Source organism: Plodia interpunctella, chromosome 18 (genome assembly GCF_027563975.2).
Source record: "Plodia interpunctella isolate USDA-ARS_2022_Savannah chromosome 18, ilPloInte3.2, whole genome shotgun sequence".
In the NCBI taxonomy this organism is placed as follows: Eukaryota; Metazoa; Arthropoda; class Insecta; order Lepidoptera; family Pyralidae; genus Plodia; species Plodia interpunctella.
Genome location: NC_071311.1, coordinates 3557649 through 3578093, shown reverse-complemented (window position 1 = coordinate 3578093; position 20445 = coordinate 3557649). Strand labels below are relative to the sequence as shown.

Here is a 20445-nt window from a genome sequence, read left to right as displayed (position 1 = left end):
GAAAATGTTTCTAAAACATATATTATCACTGCAACATTCAAAAGTCTAAATAAACAAAGATCCATCAGCAGGTCCCAGGTGATGTATTCCAATTAATAAAGCATCTACAAGTGTCCATACTCCAAGGCCTCCAAAACTGAACAGCTTTCCTATTCCCTCCTGCCAGTGACCCAGGTAAAATCTGTCAGCTCCAAACCCACCAAGAGTCATCGCTAGAATCAAAGCCGTCCCCCAACGTGTGCCAGCTGTCCATGAACATCGGACTTTCTTCAGGAATCTTCGTCTCCCCAAACATAATATGTCATCAGAGACTGTGCAATTGGTCCTGAAACCATGGACAAAAATAAATCTGAAATTGACTATTTTTTTAAAGTAAACATTTTCACCATCATTTTTGTGGTTAATGTTACAATACAACAACAATGTCAGTGTTTTGGAAGCCAATTTAGCAACATTCTAGTGTCAGAATTTCTCTTAAGACTTCATCACCAGACTTTTAAATACCCCAAAATAGATTTTCTGAAGTATAGAATCATATAAGTGGCGTAAATATTAATTTATTGGAAATTTCTTATATTATATTTCTAATTGAAAATTCTCTCTTCATACAAATATAATACAATGCAAAGGTTACAGAACATGTCCATAACACGGATCATAAAAATGTACTTTAGGAGAATCTGAATATGCTTCATCAGAATATAAAAATCCACACTATAAATATAATTACTTACAAATAATAGTTAAGTGGAGATGAAAGGGAATTGCAGCTAGCCTTTTGATCACATCTGTGCTCCCACTTTTCAGTTTGGTAACAAAACCTGCACATGGCTGTTCTGTTGAAGGTTTTACTGCCCTGAAAACAGAAGCAATAGTGTGCTACAATTTTTCATATTCATAAACTCACCTTTACACAAAACTTTGAAGAACTGTACTGTTATTTATAATTATCAACTATCCATCCAGACAAAAATACTTAATTTATAATTTGCAGGCATTACCAGGCATTTGACCAAGGAATAGAGAAAAGACCAAAAAAAGGAATTAAAGGAAAAATATATTTACCTAGCAGTGGAACATAAATAGCTAGCAAAATACTTACATTACAAACAACTTTTGCTTTAACCGTACAGTTATACTCATATTGACTGCCATACCGACAATCTATACTTCTGTCGCAGGTTATACATGGATAGTACAATGTGGAGCATTCCACTAAATCCTCCTGGTTTAGAGAAGGACAGCTCTGTAAGTAATCCTCCTCAGTTTCCCTAAAACTCACTCCTTTATCATTTATTTCATCCTTTCCCTTCTTCTCCTTACTTTGTATATCCATATTGTTATTGGCTGAAAATAATGTGGGGTTTTTAATAAAAAATCTAAATACATTTTAGACATTATTATAGGTAATATTAGTTATTCGTCGAAACTCACCCATGTCAGTTATGTGTATTGTATTAAAAATAACTAGAAGAACTAAAACAAAACAGTCTTTGATAGATATTCTTAATGGTAGAATTCTTGGCATGATTCAATATTGAGATTATAACATTATAAAACAATAAATATTATTATAATTTTTTTAAAATCTGATCACTTTTCCTAATATAATAGTACGTAGGTAGGTAGGTATCTCAGCAACATACAAACAAAAATCGAAATTGTCACGTAAGCTGTCAATGTCAGAATGAGAATATGAAAGTATTTTTTAATGCAGACTTCTAAGACAGTACGCAATAATCAAATATTTTTTTTACCCGAATGCCCACAAAAAAGTACCATATCTTTAAGGCCCATGTCAATTTCGTTATACAGTCGGAACCATGCAGTGATGAGGACGATGCGTATCCGATACCGAAGTTAAACGTTGCAGTTCACGGAATACAGAAAGTGCGTGCAGTGTGGTTGTCCCTATTTTTATTTGTTGCTCACTCTTTTTAGTTATATTTGGAATGGTGAAGAGAGGACAAAGACAGTCAAACTAACGGTTATTAAAAGTTATGTTTTATTTACTACATATTCTAAGAATCTAAACGCACAGCGCCTTTTTCATATTTTAAATACAATCAAAATTCTAAAACGGATATTATAAAACAGTAATAAACATTTTCAGTGGCGATAATATTGGACAATAACAATTTATAAAACGTTTGCTTAATATTTCAATGTAAATGGGTAATTCATTGAATAGAAAACTACATACTATTTTAAATTATGTTTAGTCAAAATTACTGAAAATAATGACTGATTACGTACATTCTCATAATCACAACTTTTTGACAAACTACCTAAATAGCAATCAAAACATACTCTGAGATTCCAAATCATTTCTAGTATCGCCATCCGTGTCCAGAGTTGGCTTTCTACTATCATTTTCCTTTGACATTTCCGTTATAGTAGAGAGGTCTGGCACGGTACAAGTGACCGGAAATATATGATTGAGATTCGCGCCAAAACTAGGTACATGGTTGGTATTTGTGGTTTCATCTTCACTGAGCAAGTACCATTTGTTTGTGAGACGCGGATTGGGCGCTTCGTTTTCCTCTGAGAGATCTTCGGTGATGAGACTATTGGCAGACAGTTCGCTGGCCAGCGGACTAAGATATACAGTTTCACTTGTAGACTGGGAGGTAATTACTTTTTCTGAAATAAATAAGCAAAAATTAAAGTCTATTATGATGATCACGCCGAAACTGTTTCAGTATTATTTAAGAATTATATGGCCATTACATAACGTTTCTCTATATAACAATCAACAACAAAAACAGCAACGTTTATGCAATGCATGTTGCATTTCTCATAAATATATCTCCTAATTTGAAAGTTAGTTTTTGATTGTACAATCAATCGCACAATCAATCAATCCTTTTGAGACAAGTAGTAGTGAAATGTATACATTAATACATAGGTTGAAAGTTTAGTTCACTAAACACTAGATGTCAGAAGGTCATGCAAGATGGCTTCAGACAATGAATAAAATCTGACACAGTATTAGCAATAACACACTTGATAAGAAAGAAACAAATACATAGTTTTAAGAGGAAAAAGTTTCAAAACAGAATTCAAATATATATTTTTTTAACTCACCACGGATTGTGTTTGCACCGTCGCAAGCATTGTTACAATATACTTCTGGAGGCAAATATAACATTGCATCTACTGAATTGATTGATATTATAGACGTGTCCCGTTCAACGACCTCAATGCTGTCACCGAAACATTCTTTAGTTTGCAGACAAGTCTCGGAATGGTTGTGGATGAGGTCCACACTGTCGTCGGAATCTTGCAGAAATAATGCAGAGTTCGTTTCGTTTATACCACTATCTGTGTGAACTGATATTGTAGTAACATCAGTTTTCTTAACTTCCGCTGGGACAGCCTTTTTTTGCTTATTATTAGGTTTTAATATCTTAACTTTTATTACATCTTTCTTTTTCTTCCTTTTCTTTAAAGGTTCATTATCTGTAACGTTTATAAATTCATTGTCATTAGTATGGATAAAGTCAGGTAAAATTGGAGGACAAGATTTCCTACCCCCATATGAGCAAAACTCCATTCGTTCTTCCTCCACAACAGGCGCAATGTCAGGAACCTTGGAATTCTTCTTACTGTTTTTTTTATGTGGTGTCGAACATCGATTTTTGGCTCTAGACTTTTTGTTAATTACTTTCTTTGTAGGAATAATATTGCCTGTTTCTGGCACAGTTTCCAACATGTCAACTTCCATTTTTTTTGCACTCTCCAGTAATAAGTTTCCAAATCTACAACCCAATGAATCTGATATAGATCGACCTTCAGTTACGTTTGAAGAATCAATTTTCTTAAATGGTGCTGAATTTGCCTGATCGAATTCGTATTCGGGGCGATGCGTCGATACACTTTTTTGTATGTCACAATCCTGTTCCATCAAAGGCATTGTAATATCAACTGCTGACATCAAGTATTTATTATCTATAGACAAATTTGGCTCGTCATTTGCTTGCATTTCATTTATCGTGGGTAAATCCTCAACGCTGTCAAGCAATTCTTTGTTAACAGATATATTTTCAACAATGGACAATTCTGGTGACAACGGTAGAGTTATATTGCTGGAATTTCCCTCTGAGCGAATGTTCACTACATCAGGTTTGCTGGATGAATTTTTCATTTCAAACGTGTCTACGTGTATTTTTAATGTATCGTTATCATTCATACAATTATTGTTGGAAGGACATTCATCGATCTTTTCTAAATTGGTATAGGAACTTTTTTTCGCTGGCATCAGGAGTTGGTATGATTCTGAACGATAAACTTCGCTCTTTAGAGAAGCACTTGTATTTTTCATGGGTATTTTAAAAGATAAATTACTAGATTCGCTGGAAGCATCGTCTGAAATGCATGGGTAGGATCTTCTACGAATGAAACGTCTTTGTTTCCCTTTATTCAAAACGGTGAGACCTAGTTTTCTTCTCCTTTTCAACATGATCCTCTCCTTTGCTGGACTTAGGTCAGAGTCTTGATATCCTTGGCTACTTTCTATTGAATTTAGTGACAGGTTCTCGGTAGTGGGATTGGTGGGGATGTTTGAGCTGTGCAGATAAGAAAAGCTACAATCAATGCATATTTCACAAGCAAAGCCACAGTAAAAGCTAAAGATGCAGTATGTACACACCTCTCATTCATAAAAATTAAGCCCTTGTTAAATCTACTATGTTAAATAAATTTTGCCAATATAGGCCTAAAATAGTTATTTTGAGCCTATTGAAAATTAAGTTTTTATTAATTTTGTGAATATTTACTATAGCAAGCATTTTCCCCTAATTTAAAGATAGTCAATATTTCATTTAAAATGTTAGAAGGGGCAATAGATTAAGTGCTGGCTTGATGTCGGCATAAGCATGCCAATGGTCTGACAACTAAGGACGCCGAAGTCCGTACGGAGATGAGATAGATAAAATAGATGGAAGTTTTGACTTTTTATGTATAAGAGGGTTAAACACAAACACAGTTAACGGACGGAAGACGTAGATTGTATTATTCATTTCTGTTTTAAAGATTTGAGAAGCAGACAAGAATCCACCCGCCACATATCGTTTAATACTATGTTCGTAAGTTGGATATTAAGGCTGATTTACACCAAGCGAGCGAATGCTTTCACTTATCCCACTCTGGCTGCCTGTGGCCGGGCCAGTCATCGGTTTACACGTAGAATGGGGGTAGAATTACCGTTTACTCATTTGGTGTAAATATACCTTTGGACATTTCATGTCAATGGAGCAACATGCAATTAAAATTAGCAATGGAAGCAGGTTTACATACAAATAAATAAGCTAAACACAACAAATAAATCAGCAATTCATTCAAAACTAATTTTTCCTCGCTAAATTGAAATGAATTAATATTGCAAACATTTAAAGCATTTTTTCGAACTAAAACATATCTTATAATTAACCATGTCGACTTTATGTTTTTAAATAAATACACAAGACTTGTGGAAAATATTTATTGATTAGATCAGACCTGCTCCCAAAACTCTCTACAATTATTTTAAATTGTTATCGCTCCTTAAATTTATGCACAATTTAAAGGTCACAATATATAGTACAAAAATAATTTTGAATAATTTGAGCGTATTTATCAATTTCGTAAAAATTACATGATATTACAGGAGCAGTTAGATTTATACAAAAGTACAATTGTACTTTTTTCAAATTGACAATAGTCAACTTATAAAATAGATATGTATAGCTATAAATAAGAGCAGAATACAAAAAAAAAATTTGAGAAACTACGTAATTAGATTCAGGATAAATATAATATGTAGTTATAAAATTTCTATCGTCAGGGTAGATTTATATTATGATTCTTGCTGAAAAAGAAGCAGAAAAATTCTGTTTGACATGGAATTAATTCTATGTAGTGATAGAACAACTACATTATGTAAAAATAAAAAAGATGTTATGGTGAAACTATGGCTAGGTCAAGTTTATTTTTAAACTCAATTTCAGCTTATGGCTAGTGTACGAGACACAGATCCATTTGAATTTCTAATAAGATTTTTAAGGCACAGAAACACCATTGTATTTGTTTCTGGCAAATAAAGATTTATTATTATCATTTTATTTATTATTTCAGCTGATTTCATATAAAATAAGAAAACGTACTAAATCTTACACTTTCCTTTTTACTAGTAGGATTTATGGCTAGACATCAGCATAATTTTAAAATCAAGGTATACATTGTAAAAGTAAGATATGCACTGAACCTAATAATTATATTGAAACATTCGGAGAAAATGTAAATATGCATGCAGAATATGTTTTTTTTTTTTAATTAACTAATATTTACATAATTTTCTTAAATGTATATTATCAGAAAGAAGCTAATAAATAAATCAATTTAGTTTTAAACCTCAGTCGTAAAGAGTAACAAAGTACAAGATTTTAATTTTTAAGTTGATAAAATGATTAGGTGTTGCCAACATTTTATTTATTTTACATGCTGATTTTGAAAAGCAAAAAAGGAAGAAATGTTTGTGATCTGGACAACATATAAAAGAATATCTATTTATATTTACCATTAATAAAAATCAAATGTTGACAATCGGTCGAACATTCCATTAACCAACTTAACACAAGTATTTATATTTAAATGCATTGTTGCAAACTATATTCCTAGGTCAGTCAGAGTGCATAGCATATAGTTATTTCATCATGATATCGTAAATAAAGATAGAAATATCACTTGTCCTGCTCAAAATATTGTGGAACAGAACTTATTATAGGTAAATTATTACAAGTAATAATATAAAATGAGTCTAATCACAATGTTTACCTTCTAGCTTTCGTCTCTGCAGTTTTGGAATATGATCTCCTAGTCTTTTCTGGCGGGAACATGTAGCGGACGTCGTCGTCCTCGGTGGAAAGACGCGTTGATTCCGGCTCAGGGTTTGTGGACTTCACACTTTTTGGCGATTTCTTACTTTTTTCACTGGCAGCCGAACTTTCTGGAAAGATTTTAAACAAAGTGAACACTTGCCAAATACGATTGATAGTTATTGGAAACTAGAAAATGTGACGTCTAAAAATGGAAAGATAATGTGTTCAGGAAGTGTTGTGTTCAAAAAATGGCAACATAACGACATTGGGAACAGAGATTTTAGAAGTATTTAGGTAACTTACAGGGCAACACCATTTTACTAAACAACTTAATCTTTCTGTGTGGTTATTAATAATACGTACCACTATTGTACTTTTTAGGTGTTCTAGTCCGTCTTTTAGGCATTTCTTTTTTGGCTTTCTGGACATTTTCTTTATCAACCTCAACCTTTGAATGACCGTTTACTTTTCCAACCTCTTTCTGGTCTTCTGCGGTGGGTTTATTTGCCTTGGTTCGTTTAGGTCTGCCGGGGCTGGAAGAACTGTCAGCAGATTTCAGAGCCGTGGAAGATTTTCTTGGTCTCCCTATCCGTTTTCTGAAATAAAAAAGTTCTTTTTGAAATATAAGAGTAATAATATTTAGTTTGTACTAGTAGAGTCCGTCTTAGAATAGAACCGCTATATTTCCACCCATGGATGTGTACGAGGCCACTAAGAGACAGCTCTGGCAGCAGATAGACGACAATAGCACTACCATGGAGGGCTGACGTTAGGCGGGCGGTCGTAAAATCATAGGGAATTCTTTACAATGTTCAGAATATTTTTAAAATTACCCCGGGCTTCCCGAACTTACAGCTCCTAAATGGAACACGTCACAATAAGAGATACCTTATACCAATAGAGATTTAACTAACATAGATAACAACTGTGCATGAAAAGTTCTTTGAGTATTTCATTTATGGGATTAGTTATTCATTCTTTCATAGGATAAGTCCACCATTGTATAAGGTCCTTACGTACCTTCTTGTTATGTACGTATTTTTACGTGTATTCTTTGTACAATAAACATATTACAAACAAACCTTTTATTGACATTAGCTTCTTGATCCTTCTCACTGGATTCTTGGTCTTTCACACTGGCCTCCTGTTCCCTCTCAGACTTATCCAACTCTTCTATTTTATTGAATATTTCTTCCTCCATTTTGTCCACCTTTTTGCGTATAGCATCTGTTCATATTAAACAAATATCATGGGTATTAAAGGAAGACAGTGAACTTAAATATTGGTGATCCTTCAAAAGGAAACATTTTTGTTGTAAAGAAGTATTGCATGTTTTTCAAGTATTTAGAATTTTTCCTCAACAGACTAAAAATTTAATTAAAAAAGAAGCAACAAGATTTAGTTATCTACGAAAGTATGGATGTAAGTATCTGATAGATAAGAGTGAAATTTTCATGGTTCGATGTGTAATCCCTTGAATAAGATCATTCTATGTCCTCCCGTGGATATCGTAGGAAGCCACTAAGAGACACGTGGTCTTGGCAAATGATAGGCAATAATAACATTGCCAAACAGGCGACCGGTCGTAAAACCACAACCGAATTTAAGGCATATTTTTAGCGAACCCTAACCATCAGGGCGTCCAAGACGAGAATGTAACCTAGAATATGCTGATTAATAATGACGCTACCTTCGTCCAAAGGCGTGGACCTGATGGACACAATTTCATCCACATCAGACTTTACAATGTCCGATTTCCCGTTGGTGTTGGAGGGGAGCGCCTCTTTGGGTTCGGGCTCCTTGCTGAAGATCTGCACCACGTCCGCCAGTACTGGGTGGATCTGAGACCAGACTCCTTCCACTTGCAACTCCTAAACAAAAACAAGTATTTAACAAAAACATACATATACTAAAAACACATAATAAATCTTAAATTAATTCTCTTGTTTATTTGGAGGTCTGTATGCCTCCTAAACACCACAGCATTTATCATCTGAATTATAAGTATAAAAAACTGAGTTTAACTTTGCAATTCATTTTTTACAATTTTCTGATCTTGTCATCTATCCTATTAAAAGCCTATATATCCAGTTGGTATAAAACATGTTTAAATAAATAAATGTAAGTACATGAACCCAGATTGGATGTTGCAAGTTTTGTCAATAAAAGTACTACTTACCTCATTGTTTTTGCTGAACTTTATTTTTAAGGTCTTCTCATTTGATTTCACTCCCAATTTGGGCTTTTCTGATGGTAATGCCACTTTTACTAAAAGAAAAAATGAACTTTTAATAGATACCAATCACAGATAACAGCTAGTCATTTCACTACATATTTCACTGCATCATTATATATTATAAAACAAAGTCGCTCTCTATGTATGTCTGTTTCTAAGCTTTCTTCTTTTAAACGCAACGATTTTGATGCAATTTTCACAATTAATTACTTAGACAATTTATTTCCGAAGACATTTTCGAATCGAATTCCCGACATACAAAAACTCCTACGTGAGCGAAGCCCAGGGGCACTGCTAATGCTTACATTTAACAAAAAAAGTCGCGTCTGTCTGTCTGTTCGCGATAAACTCAAATACTACTGCACAAATTTTCATGTGGTTTTCACTACATTAGTGAATACCGCATGTCAACTAATTATATAGCGTAATTCCTGAGGAAGTTTTAGTTGTATAATTTATTATGGTCTTACCGGAGCGAAGCCCGGGACGGGCCGCTAGTTATAGATAAAACAAACGGTCTTACGTTCATCCGCAATGGGGATCAGTTCAGGCAAGGTCTCCTGCGCCGACTGCCGTGACGAAGTGGGCAGCATCGGCGACTGCTCTCGCGCCGGCAGCTTTATGCTGGCCTCTACCAGTCTGGGGAATTATACTTGTTTTATACTTCGTAGGAGATTTTTGTTTACGGTCGCTATAACATCGTACATAGTTATCACTACATAGGGTTTAAAGATACTTCCCGCTGTCTGTCTGTCTTTATTATCTTTAAAACCATGCAATGAATGTTGATGTAGGTTCTTTTAAATATATATGAAAACAGCATTTCAACTATCTATTATGATTTTATCCGAGCGAAACCGGCACGGGCCGTTAGTTAACAATGAATTAACTGCGGCAATTTAAATGTGTCTAATGTTTTAGGATAAAGCAAACAGGTATGCGGCCCAACTGATGGTAAGTGGTCACCGGAGCCTATGGACGCCTGAACCACCAACTACTACTGAAAGCTAGAGTCACTATGCACCAAGGTCTACCTGTCTACCTTAGTATACAATGCAATTACTTTTTTAGTTCTTCAGTCTTTTTCCTCTCTTCTTTATATTTTTTCTTCCAGTAAGCAGAATCCTCTTCGGGGCCACCTGAAAATTATAACGAAATAAAATTTCAAACAAATATATAAAACTTACTGACTGTCCAAAAAAGAAATGTAGTGAAATTTACGTACTTTCTGGTGAGAAAGCGAGGTAGTTCTTGACGACGCTGCCGTCGTTAACTAGAGGGTATATCTTCTTGCCGTGCATCACGAACAGACCGCCATCTTCCTCCAGCTGCAGGATTCGGGCCGGACGGGGTTTCCTGAACAATTTGTAGAGTAGCAGTCGTTAAGTTCGATGTGCCTACGTATATATTCCTCTCATCTCGTCTCGGGAGCGTTCTCCGCTTTTTGTCCTGTTGCACGTTGCCCAGGACTAGAATTCCTAATTTTTCGACTACATTTTGCACTGTCGTCGGCATCCCTAGTAGTCAGACCATTAGGCACATATATCATCTTTGGCGACATCAAGCCAGTACTTCTTGGGTAGGTGTTACATAGTATTATTTAAGTTGTTAAGTGTGTGTTATAAGTTAGTTAAGTTGTCAAGTGATCATCGTGTCAATAACACGTCCTATCTTTGCATGGCGACCCTGCCTGTCAGCATAGCTATGGCTGGACAACGTAAATATATAAATAAAAGATGTTTTTTTGTCATTTACACTGTTAATGTAAAATGTTGGTGCTAAATAAAAATTGTGAAGATGATGTCATTTACAAACAAAATTGTTGGAGTACAAAATTTGAAAGAAACATTATTCGCCTAATTAATTACATTAGTGTAGATTAATGGGTAACTGTTAAATTTGTCTTTCTAGTTTCGACCTAGTTTAGTAAACTAGGTCGAAACTAGAAAGGCAAATTAGTGTAGTAATTAGTACTACATGAATAGTCATTAACTACATTAAACACATAAGACAAATAGACCATTTATTTTATATACATTCGAACTTTATATCTGTATATAACAGACAAACAAACTGAATGGAAAACCAAGTATTATAAATAGTTATTAGTAGAAAGCTGAGAATTCCTGAAATTCCCACGGGAACGGGAAATCAAAAGCTACAAGTTTATATACAAAACTAATTAAAATTATAATTAACGTGCCTTCCGAAGCACGGAGGAGCTCAAGATAATACATTTTTGGTCACCCATCCAATTACCGACATTATGAGAGTGTCTTAACCGCCACTATCGCAGGCCGAGCGCGCTAACCACTGCGCCAATGAGCTCCTGTTGATCATCTTGAAAGAGCATCTTGTATACTTACAAATATTTCCTAGCGTATCTGTTGCGGCGTCCGCGAGGCGGGGACACGTACTCGCTCTCGCTATCCGACGTCCAGTCACTAGAGTTGCTTGCGTTTCTGACCAATACATTTATGTATTTAAAAACTTTATTACCAACAAATTATGTACAAATGGTGGACTAAAATGCCATACATCCAATGCAAAGAATAAATGCGTGATACTGTATCTGTATCGTAAACAATATTACCGCTATTATACTCTCTCTCATGTTACATAGAGGCTGTGACGTAAAAAAAGGAACTTTAAAACTATGAAGGTTCGCCTGACGTCAACCTTTCTCGAGAATGCTATTGTTTACTATGTAGCTGCCAAGTATATCCCTTAGTGGCCTAGAATAACATCTAAGGAAGGATATGGAACATGTCGAGTTGGTGTAAGAACAAATTGCAAATTTAGTAGAAGCATAGATACATACAGTTTGTAAGAAGACGAATGATGTACACGATTCAGCTTTCTCTTTCGATCGGAACTCACTACACCTAAAACAAATTAATCAATTTCAAACATGGTTGCACATTTGTTGAAGTTTAAGTATCACTTAACTGTTGAAGTCACCAAAATTCCTTTCTCAGCCTTAGACCTAAAAGGGCACAAAACTTTCATAACTTATTGTTTGGTTACATCTTTCATCTAAATAAAAAAAAAATGTTATAAATATACTTTCGTTCCCATTCAATATGCATGCCAACTATGCGAACTTACCACTAGAAAATCCAAACATTTTGGCTAACGCCTCTTGCCTGTCTTTTTTATCGACTTGCTTTGGTTTAACTTGGATATCACCATTTTCTGCTTCATTACTATCGTCGGATTCAGAATGTGACTTCAATATAACTACTTCATTAATATTTTCTGCTTTTTTAAAGACATTTAGCAATTTTTCATTACTGTTCTCATCATCTCCTTTATTTTGTATTTCTTTGGCTTTTTCTTTACTACAATCATCAGTTTTTTCTTTATGGTCTTCTCCTATGTTTTTATCATTTTCTACATTGATGGCTTCTATATCTTTTTTATCTTTATGTACTTCTACAATTGCATTTATAACTAAGTTATCACTAGAATCGGAATCGGTGTACTTGGTGTTATTAAACTGTTCATCATATAAACTCACGCTATTTAGACAAGGATTTATTTGTGAAAATTTTCCATCAAAACTTCCTGCTGCTTTATTTTCTTCTATATTTTGAGTGTTATTAGTAGATTGAGGATTGTGTTCATCATTTCCCTTCTTTTTCTCAATATTTTTTCCTATATGAGTAGTAGTATTATTTTCGTTTTTATCTTCTGCTTCTGATTGAGTAACATCTTTACTTTTTGAACCTAATTTCCTTTTCTTTTCTAAATTAGATTCCATGTTGAGTGAAAAAGACCTCTTTCTTGATAGTGACAACTTTTTGGAAACCTCTTTTAATGCATCAGCTACTATTTCTGGTCCTGTGTTTTCGTTCTTATTATTTAACGCTTCTTGATTCTCTGGTATGATCGTGTCAGTTGAATTGTTGGTATTTTGTGTGGCAGTATCATTTGAGAGATCAACATAGTTTTTATTTTTTTCCTTTTTATCAAGGCTATAAGAAATCTCATCTTTTTTCTTAATATCATCTTTGACATTACCATTGTCTGTCAAATCAGTGTTGTTCCCTACAGTGTTACTTTCAGGTACTTTTGACTCTTGTCCTAATGGTATTTTAATACTTTCAGAACACTGAACAACTTCTGAAAGCCTATTATATACTTTTTCAGTTGACTTCTCTTCATTTGTCTTGTTAGTTTGATCCTTGTCTTTGTCTATTTTAGAATTATTTTTATTACAATTTTTTTCGTTCCTGTTATTGATGCCTTCAAGTATCTCCAATTCTGCTTCCACCAATTCTTCTTCTGCCATTTCATCTTCAGTTGCAAAATCGTCTAAAACTTGTTGCATCATTGGTGTAAATGGTTCAGCATAGGTTATCAAATCACGAAGACGATTATTTGGTGTTTCTGTTTCATTTGGATTCTCTGTGTCCTTTTCTTTGATTGGAGATTCTAAATCCCTCTGAATATCCTCTGCATTTTCATAGCAATTTTCAAGAATGATTGTTTCAGTTGAGGCCCTGGTGCGTGCATTAAGTGTTGAAGGAGAGACTATCTCACCTGTTGAGTTTTCTGCTTCTTTATTATAACTTGTACTTGGCTTCTCACTGTCTTGAACATTGCCAGCTAAAAATAATATTTTTTATCAGATAAAATTTACTTTATATATGAAAATTACAGAACATGTAACAAACCATACCATTTGAATGATTGGACTCATCACTGATGGTGTGAATATCTAATTTATTTTTAATCCTTGCTTCAACATCATATCTAAAATAGAAATAAAATAATACATTAATACAGATATTATCTACTGTGTCACTTAATTACATGTAAATGCTGATTAGTGTATTCATCCCAAACTTGAATCTAGGAAGACCAAAAGTTCTGGCATCAATTAGGGAAAGTATTCAATTTTCCTCTGCTATGGTAAAAAATGAGATATTTACATTTTTTGTAATAATTTTATTGCTGGATGGTTGCTTAGTATTATAAAAACAAGAATAATATTAAAAGTTTATATATTACACAGACACAGATTTGTATGCATGTATACTCACCCTTGTTTAAAACTACAAATCTCTGATTTAGTAAGACCAAAGTATGGATTGTGGATATCAGGCAAAATCCTCTTCAAAAATGTCTCTTTTAGACTCTGCCAAGTCCTATTTGTCAACTATGGAATTGAAAAATACTTATCACATATATATTTATTTATAAGATCTTACAAACTATATGTAATGATGATGTCATTAGGAATATTCATCATTAAACTTACTTGACATGGTACTAAAATAATATATTCCTTATTACTTTGTATGATGATCTTTTTGCTGTATTTCTACACTTCATACCATTCTTTTAGTCATACTAAGTTTCCGAAAGCACTATATTAGGTAACATATTTGAATTGACCTCCAGTCAATAACTATATCTGTTCCAAAGTTTATCAAAATCAAAACAGCAGTTTGGTTATGAAAGTCTATAGATCTTGCTCACATTAATTAGGTATAAATAGATAGTATAAAAGAACACCAACACACAAAAATAAGAAATCTAAAAATTCAGTAATTTGATAACAAAACTTACATTTGAACTTGCAAAATCGGTCCACAATTTTCTGCCCTTAATTTCACCATAGGCTTTTCTTTTATTTACATAATCCACTATGGAACTCATCTCCCTCATAGTATAGGCTCTTCTGAAATAAGAACATCAAACATCAATAACCTACCATAACAGAGATTGACTTGTGACTATATAGTACTTCTTAACCATTATAAATTCATAAGTTTGTTTATTCATGGAAAAGTACTCTTTCCGTGGCAAAGTAATGACTCCAATCAAAATAATCCAATACCTATTTTAATATGTTACTAATATTATGGTGTTTTTAACTCACCCGGACATCTTGACGGTAGTTTTTGGGCACAGGCACCGGCGACAGGTTCATATGAACGTGACGCGATGCAGAAAGCTGACTCTGCAAACAAATCCTGTATGAACCAAAATTGGGTCTCACTTTCACGAACATAACAATGGATTATGATCTGAATAAAAATATATCAATTATATGGTCGAACAAACCTTCAAATATGTTCTAAGTTTCGACTTTCACAATAATGGTGTGTAAAAACGTAGATTCGGCGTCATAAAACTAGGAACTTACCTACCTCACAACGAAATCAAATAAAATAAACTGCTGCCAATGCCAGAAAATCAAAAAACCATTGCCACTCCAGTGTCAATGTCTGTAAATGACACTTCATAATTATTATTTTTTAATGGCAAAGGGGATGTTTTATATTACATTACCAATACTAGTTTACAGTTTACACTCACGGGTTTTGTATATTGCATACATTGCTGATTTCATTGCGAGAAAAAAGTAGTTAAGCAACCATTGCTTCACTGGTTTCTGGCTATGGTTAAATGGTCTGTGTTCCCCCTTTCTTAAATCTATGATAAAAATTTCGTGTACGTTCAAAAATAAAAGGTGAGGTGTTTTTGTTTATTTTATTAGCTCTCCCCTATATCCGTATATATATGTATAATATATTTTATACACTTCATCATCGTTTTGGCGAACGATAGACCATGACACTAAAAAAAAAGGTGAGATGTCAATGTCAGAAAATGAAGTGATCAAGTTGGCACTTGGCAACTACCAACTATTTTGGCGGGAGAGAGAATGCTTTTTTAGCTGAGTGTAGCTACCTAATTATTATTTTTTTAAAAATAAATACCTAAATCATGGCTAATTCTAATTATTTATCCGTTTTCGATATTTTGGTATCTAATGAAAAAGTGCCTAGTAAATTTTTGCACAATTTGCCTAGAATGGGTCGGTACATATCCAAGTTTTATTATTCATTGTTCTTTGATGAATATGAAATTTAAAATGTTTTTACAGGCTTCCTAGATCCATCTGCTACCGAAGAAGATTTAAAGGCCGGTTCAAGTGTCGAAATTCCCTTGTGGTTAGCGGAATCTTTACATGCGAGACGTCCTCCTTTGGTTAACGTAGATTTACCCAAGATTTACAAAGATGCCTACAGAGAAATTCTGAATGCTGATGCCTGCACTGTGGATATGCATAAATTAGGGCAATATTTTTATGAATTGGGATATTACATTGCTAAATATGACATTAAAGGAGAAGTTGCTACTACCCTTGTGAATGTACGTATTCTATAATTTTTTCTGCAATAGATGCGGTCAGAAGTACCTAGTAGATATCTCGACCACTCCCATCTAGCACGTCATTATATTTGGGTATATTACATTAGCTGTCAGTGTAATAAAATAAATAATTATTGGTACATAGGCTAGTTGCATAAATGCAAAAATGCAAGTCTTGTGAAATTTGCATTTTTGTGAAAGTGTGTGCATATGAATAGTAAAGGTCCTCTATGAATTACTTATATATTAGCATTCTGGCATTTATTTGTGACCCAAAAGAAATGTAATTCTTTAATGAATTAATAATTTAGTGGTTCCTCATACTTATATCTATAATTTATTTTGTTGCAGACTTTCAAACAGAGATTTAGAATGCTATTAGCGGCAAGTGTGTCTAGTGATTCCCTTGGTTCTATGCAGCCACTTTCTGCCAGTGAGCGAGAACGGGCTGTTGCTGCGGCCAAAACTGAGAGAGCACTATCCACCTGGCTTCAGAGAGGAGACTCTCCACTCACAACAGCTAACATGGTTGCCAATCATAGGAAACGAAAGAGAGCCGAAATGGAAATGATTTAGAAATAGTTATATTTTAGTTTAAGCCAAATATTAAATATCTAATGGTTATTATTTTACGCGAACCCTGAGCTTTGGGGCATCATGGCTCCCAACATATCCGGAAACACATGTAGACAACAGAGAAATATTTTCATGTAAGAAGATAAGTATTGCATTTAAAAAAATTATGAGTAGTAATGGATTGTATTTTTATTCTATAAAAATAATTTTTCCCTTCATTATTCAATATGGTAAAATAATGAGACCAAATTTATAATTAGAGAAGTTTGTTTGCTAGTAACAGTGGTTAATGTCAGCCTATAAATAAATGAAAGTTCAAACAGTGTGTCACTAGTGATTTGTGTTAGGGTTGGCGCCAGACAGTAGAATCTGAAAAAAAAATTGGTATCATGAATGCCTTCCCTATCTTTATATACAGGAAGGGAGAAAATTGCTATACTGATATATATTGTATAACTGATACCAAATTTCTCTGATTTGGTGTGTTTTGGTTGCTGGACTTCTTATCTAAATGACACTGGCTAAAAATAAGCTAAGATTTAATACTGGTCAACATTTTATAGAAGTGACAGCCATAGCAAAAGTAGGAAGTAACTTGTCTATAAAACCAGTTGGCAGAAAAACACTGCTCTCATTTGTTCATCGTCCAAATGGCACTTGCAAGGAACCATTTATTGGATCAAAAATTTGGAATATGTATTACACCTGAAGACCTAATACTTCCCTATTATCCGTCAATTGGATCGAACTACTACAGACCGTGGAAGTGGTGTATTGATAGTGGAATCAGAGATTTTGGTTCTGTAATAGATGATCAAGAAGATAAATTCAAAATTATTTTGGATGTTCAACATTTCCGGCCAAATGAAATAAGTGTTAAAGTTATGGGCAAAGAAATTATTGTGGAAGGTAACCATGAAGAAAGGCAAGACAACCATGGTATTATATCCAGACAGTTTAAAAGGCGGTATGTTTTACCAAGTGATTCTCTCCCAGAACTAGTGTCTTCAACTCTGTCATCAGATGGCCTACTCACTGTTATTGCTAGCAAAAAAGCTGTTAAAAATAAAGATATAGAAATAACAGTGCCTATCCAAATGTGTGGCCCTGCTCCCAAAAGGGAACAAGTCGAAAACAAAACCAGCAAAGATAGTAACATGATGAAAGAGGAAGATGTCATCAATAATAATCTGGAATTAAAAAATAATGCAAGTGCTTCATCCAACATAGAATGTTTAAGAGCTGATATGACTGAATCCACTAAAATGTCTACAGAAAAAATGCTGATTGAAGCAAGAAAAGAATCTGATAATGTATTAAAAATGGCTTCTAATACAGTAGAAATTGATGCAGTTACTGCTCTGGGGAAGTTAGAAAATGTTAAAGATCAATCAAAGGTTTCAATGGATGAACTGATAGAAAAGGTGTCAGAGAAAAATGTTATGAACATGATTGAAACATCAAATTTCAATAGCATGGTGAAGGCAACAGTAACCAGCGAAGAGGTTTCTTCATTTAAATCTTCTGTTATGTCAAGTAGGAAGGTGTCAGATGAACAAATTAGTGAGTTTGTTGGTGATGTCATCAGCATTGAACTCAAAGATGCAGCTGAAAATGTTTGAATTTAAATGTTATTTACACAATTTCACAAATATTTATTGCACATACTAAAAAACTTTTTTCTTAATGTTAAGACTTATCATACACCTTCTTGGTGCTTTGGTTACAAGAACCCCATTAAAATACAAATTCCTAACAACATCATTATGTTATTTATGAGATCAATATGAGCAAAACTCAATGGTAAAATTAAAGTATGAGTTGAATTTATAATTTACAAAATAAATAATATTAAATATCATACAGCTTATCATTATTTATCTATTATGTAAGTAGTAATAAAAGGATGAACATAAACTTATATTGAGCAGATTTTTGCCAATTCAAATTGCTTATTGCCTAATTAATATAGGCTCTAAAACAAATCACTGTCCTTATTTTTAGGTCTAAGTGTCTTCATCACAACACTCCTGCACCTCATCTTCATTTTTATCACAAAATAATAGTTCTGAGGTGCATTTGTATGGTTGAATTGATTGTTAACATCGATCATTCTTGACTGATGGGTTCAAGTCATGGAAGTAAGCATGGGCCATGGCATCATCAGCCGGCATCCGTAAAGCTGGGTTGCAAGTGAGGAGGCGAGATAGTAGGTCCCTGCCTCTTGCGGGCAGACGTGGGACAACTTGGGCTAGTCCAAGGCTGGGTTGGTAAACAGGCAGGGGCTTGTAGTCAGGCAGCTGAGTCACTCCTGGCCAGGTGTCCTCATTAGGAGTCCCTATCAATATAAAGTAAAAGTATTATTTCATGGTTGTTATACAAGGAACTTTAGTATTTTTTTTAATACACTCATTTGTTTCAGTGAAGGAAAACAATATATGAGAGCACAGGCTCACTGATTGAAGTTCATTAGTGTGTATGTGACTACTTGCCACATTTATGATATTATGGTACATAGTTATACAAATCATGTCAGATGCCTTTAGCTGACTTGAATAAAATCTGACACAAGTGTTACCAATAACACACTCGGAAAGAAGAAGAAGACCTTGATACTCATTATATTAACCTAAAATACTTATATGAGATGAATATTTACCCAATAATTTAAAAATTCTTTTCAGCTGATCATCAACATCAGAACCTGGGAACAATGGGCGTCCAGAGTTGGCTAACTCAGCAAATATACAGCCTGCTGACCACATATCTATACTAGTTGTATACAATTTGGCTCCGAAAAGAACGTCGGGAGGCCTATACCATAGGGTGACCACCTCAGCAGAATAACATTTCACAGGAATCCCAAATGCTCTGGCCAACCCAAAATCTGCCAACTTTAATTCACCATTTTTATTGATCAACAAGTTTTGGGGCTTTAAATCTCGGTGAAGAACATTGTGGCTGTGGCAGAAAGCAAGTCCCCGAAGTAGTTGATACATAAATGACTTCACAACATCCAAATCTATCTCTCCATTGAGGCTATCAAAGTACTTCTTCAAGTCTTGGTCACAGTGTTCAAACACAAGTGTCAGCTTCTTTTCACTATGTAGTACGTCGTACAAACGAACAATATTTTTATGTTTAAGCTCTTTAAGTAAGCATATTTCACGTAAAGCTGATGATGGAACGCCTTCATCGTCGTCGTCTAACCTCACTCGTTTGAGGGCTACTATCTCATGTGTTTCTTTATTTTTGGCTTTAAAAACTGTTCCATATGTACCTTCTCCAATTTTTTCGAGTTTTTCATATTTCTGCATAATTTTAGAGAATGATTAATACAATACGAACTATTTTTCAACAATATCGCAAAATCGATTGTTTGGGGTTTTTATGTCTACTGACTGCTGACCTGACTGACACTGACATTTCTGTTCTGAAGTTCTGACAGTGCAATGATGTGATACTGACATGAGACGAAAACGAAAGTGTTTGTTTTATTTACTGCAAGTTCGTTATATATATTGACTTGTAAATAAATTAACGTGATGTAGATATATATATATATTTACTAATGTGAAATGAAATAAATTTACAACTTCTTTGAAA

At 34.1% G+C, this 20445-nt stretch overlaps 5 protein-coding genes across 9 annotated transcripts; 2 read left to right on the top strand and 3 right to left on the bottom strand.

The window, feature by feature from the left end:
• Nucleotides 1-5: 5 nt before the first annotated feature.
• amx (almondex) lies at nucleotides 6-1659 on the bottom strand. The gene is made up of 4 exons (XM_053758775.1): nucleotides 1435-1659; nucleotides 1103-1347; nucleotides 735-856; nucleotides 6-325 (listed from the first exon to the last, which is right to left on the bottom strand). The coding sequence occupies exons 1-4, from the start codon at nucleotides 1526-1528 to the stop codon at nucleotides 46-48; spliced, it is 741 nt and encodes a 246-aa protein (XP_053614750.1). The 5' UTR covers nucleotides 1529-1659; the 3' UTR covers nucleotides 6-45.
• Nucleotides 1660-1986: 327 nt separating this feature from the next.
• Nucleotides 1987-15420, bottom strand: LOC128677725 (ras guanine nucleotide exchange factor Y-like). 5 transcript variants are annotated; one of them, XM_053758768.2, is made up of 18 exons: nucleotides 15169-15297; nucleotides 14984-15064; nucleotides 14671-14782; nucleotides 14142-14257; nucleotides 13778-13851; nucleotides 12202-13704; nucleotides 11915-11978; nucleotides 11460-11555; nucleotides 10319-10449; nucleotides 10157-10232; nucleotides 9617-9732; nucleotides 9037-9119; nucleotides 8548-8728; nucleotides 7940-8084; nucleotides 7221-7453; nucleotides 6814-6985; nucleotides 3088-4568; nucleotides 1987-2643 (listed from the first exon to the last, which is right to left on the bottom strand). In XM_053758768.2, the coding sequence occupies exons 2-18, from the start codon at nucleotides 14989-14991 to the stop codon at nucleotides 2300-2302; spliced, it is 4935 nt and encodes a 1644-aa protein (XP_053614743.1). In that variant the 5' UTR covers nucleotides 14992-15064; nucleotides 15169-15297; the 3' UTR covers nucleotides 1987-2299. The 5 variants fall into 5 exon arrangements, with proteins under 5 accessions (XP_053614743.1, XP_053614742.1, XP_053614740.1 ...); XM_053758767.2 differs by having other exon boundaries at nucleotides 1988-2643; nucleotides 9037-9125; nucleotides 15255-15420; XM_053758765.2 differs by having other exon boundaries at nucleotides 1988-2643; nucleotides 9037-9125.
• A 332-nt stretch (nucleotides 15421-15752) lies between these two features.
• Psf3 (Partner of Sld Five 3) lies at nucleotides 15753-17162 on the top strand. Its single transcript, XM_053758789.2, has 3 exons — nucleotides 15753-15925; nucleotides 15995-16263; nucleotides 16615-17162. Exons 1-3 carry the CDS (start codon nucleotides 15835-15837, stop codon nucleotides 16837-16839), a joined length of 585 nt encoding a protein of 194 aa, XP_053614764.1. The 5' UTR covers nucleotides 15753-15834; the 3' UTR covers nucleotides 16840-17162.
• Nucleotides 17163-17434: 272 nt separating this feature from the next.
• On the top strand, nucleotides 17435-18700 carry LOC128677735 (heat shock protein 67B1-like). Its single transcript, XM_053758787.1, has one exon. The coding sequence runs from the start codon at nucleotides 17490-17492 to the stop codon at nucleotides 18459-18461; it is 972 nt and encodes a 323-aa protein (XP_053614762.1). The 5' UTR covers nucleotides 17435-17489; the 3' UTR covers nucleotides 18462-18700.
• Nucleotides 18479-20259, bottom strand: Cdk5 (Cyclin-dependent kinase 5). The gene is made up of 2 exons (XM_053758788.2): nucleotides 19499-20259; nucleotides 18479-19177 (listed from the first exon to the last, which is right to left on the bottom strand). Exons 1-2 carry the CDS (start codon nucleotides 20154-20156, stop codon nucleotides 18939-18941), a joined length of 897 nt encoding a protein of 298 aa, XP_053614763.1. The 5' UTR covers nucleotides 20157-20259; the 3' UTR covers nucleotides 18479-18938.
• Between the last annotated feature and the right edge of the window lie 186 nt (nucleotides 20260-20445).

Coding starts and splice junctions, on each gene's coding strand:
- amx (XM_053758775.1), bottom strand. CDS start 1,528: ATGCCAAGAATTCTACCATTAAGAATATCTATCAAAGACTGTTTTGTT. Junction 1,348..1,434: donor AATACACATAACTGACATGG/GTGAGTTTCGAC, acceptor CATTATTTTCAG/CCAATAACAATATGGATATA. Junction 857..1,102: donor AAGCAAAAGTTGTTTGTAAT/GTAAGTATTTTG, acceptor TTCTGTTTTCAG/GGCAGTAAAACCTTCAACAG.
- LOC128677725 (XM_053758767.2), bottom strand. Junction 8,729..9,036: donor AGTTCAGCAAAAACAATGAG/GTAAGTAGTACT, acceptor GTTTTTGTTTAG/GAGTTGCAAGTGGAAGGAGT. Junction 7,454..7,939: donor GAAGCTAATGTCAATAAAAG/GTTTGTTTGTAA, acceptor TTTTTATTTCAG/AAAACGGATAGGGAGACCAA.
- Psf3 (XM_053758789.2), top strand. CDS start 15,835: ATGGCTAATTCTAATTATTTATCCGTTTTCGATATTTTGGTATCTAAT. Junction 15,926..15,994: donor GCACAATTTGCCTAGAATGG/GTCGGTACATAT, acceptor ATGTTTTTACAG/GCTTCCTAGATCCATCTGCT. Junction 16,264..16,614: donor TTGCTACTACCCTTGTGAAT/GTACGTATTCTA, acceptor ATTTTGTTGCAG/ACTTTCAAACAGAGATTTAG.
- LOC128677735 (XM_053758787.1), top strand. CDS start 17,490: ATGGCACTTGCAAGGAACCATTTATTGGATCAAAAATTTGGAATATGT.
- Cdk5 (XM_053758788.2), bottom strand. CDS start 20,156: ATGCAGAAATATGAAAAACTCGAAAAAATTGGAGAAGGTACATATGGA. Junction 19,178..19,498: donor AAGAATTTTTAAATTATTGG/GTAAATATTCAT, acceptor TTATATTGATAG/GGACTCCTAATGAGGACACC.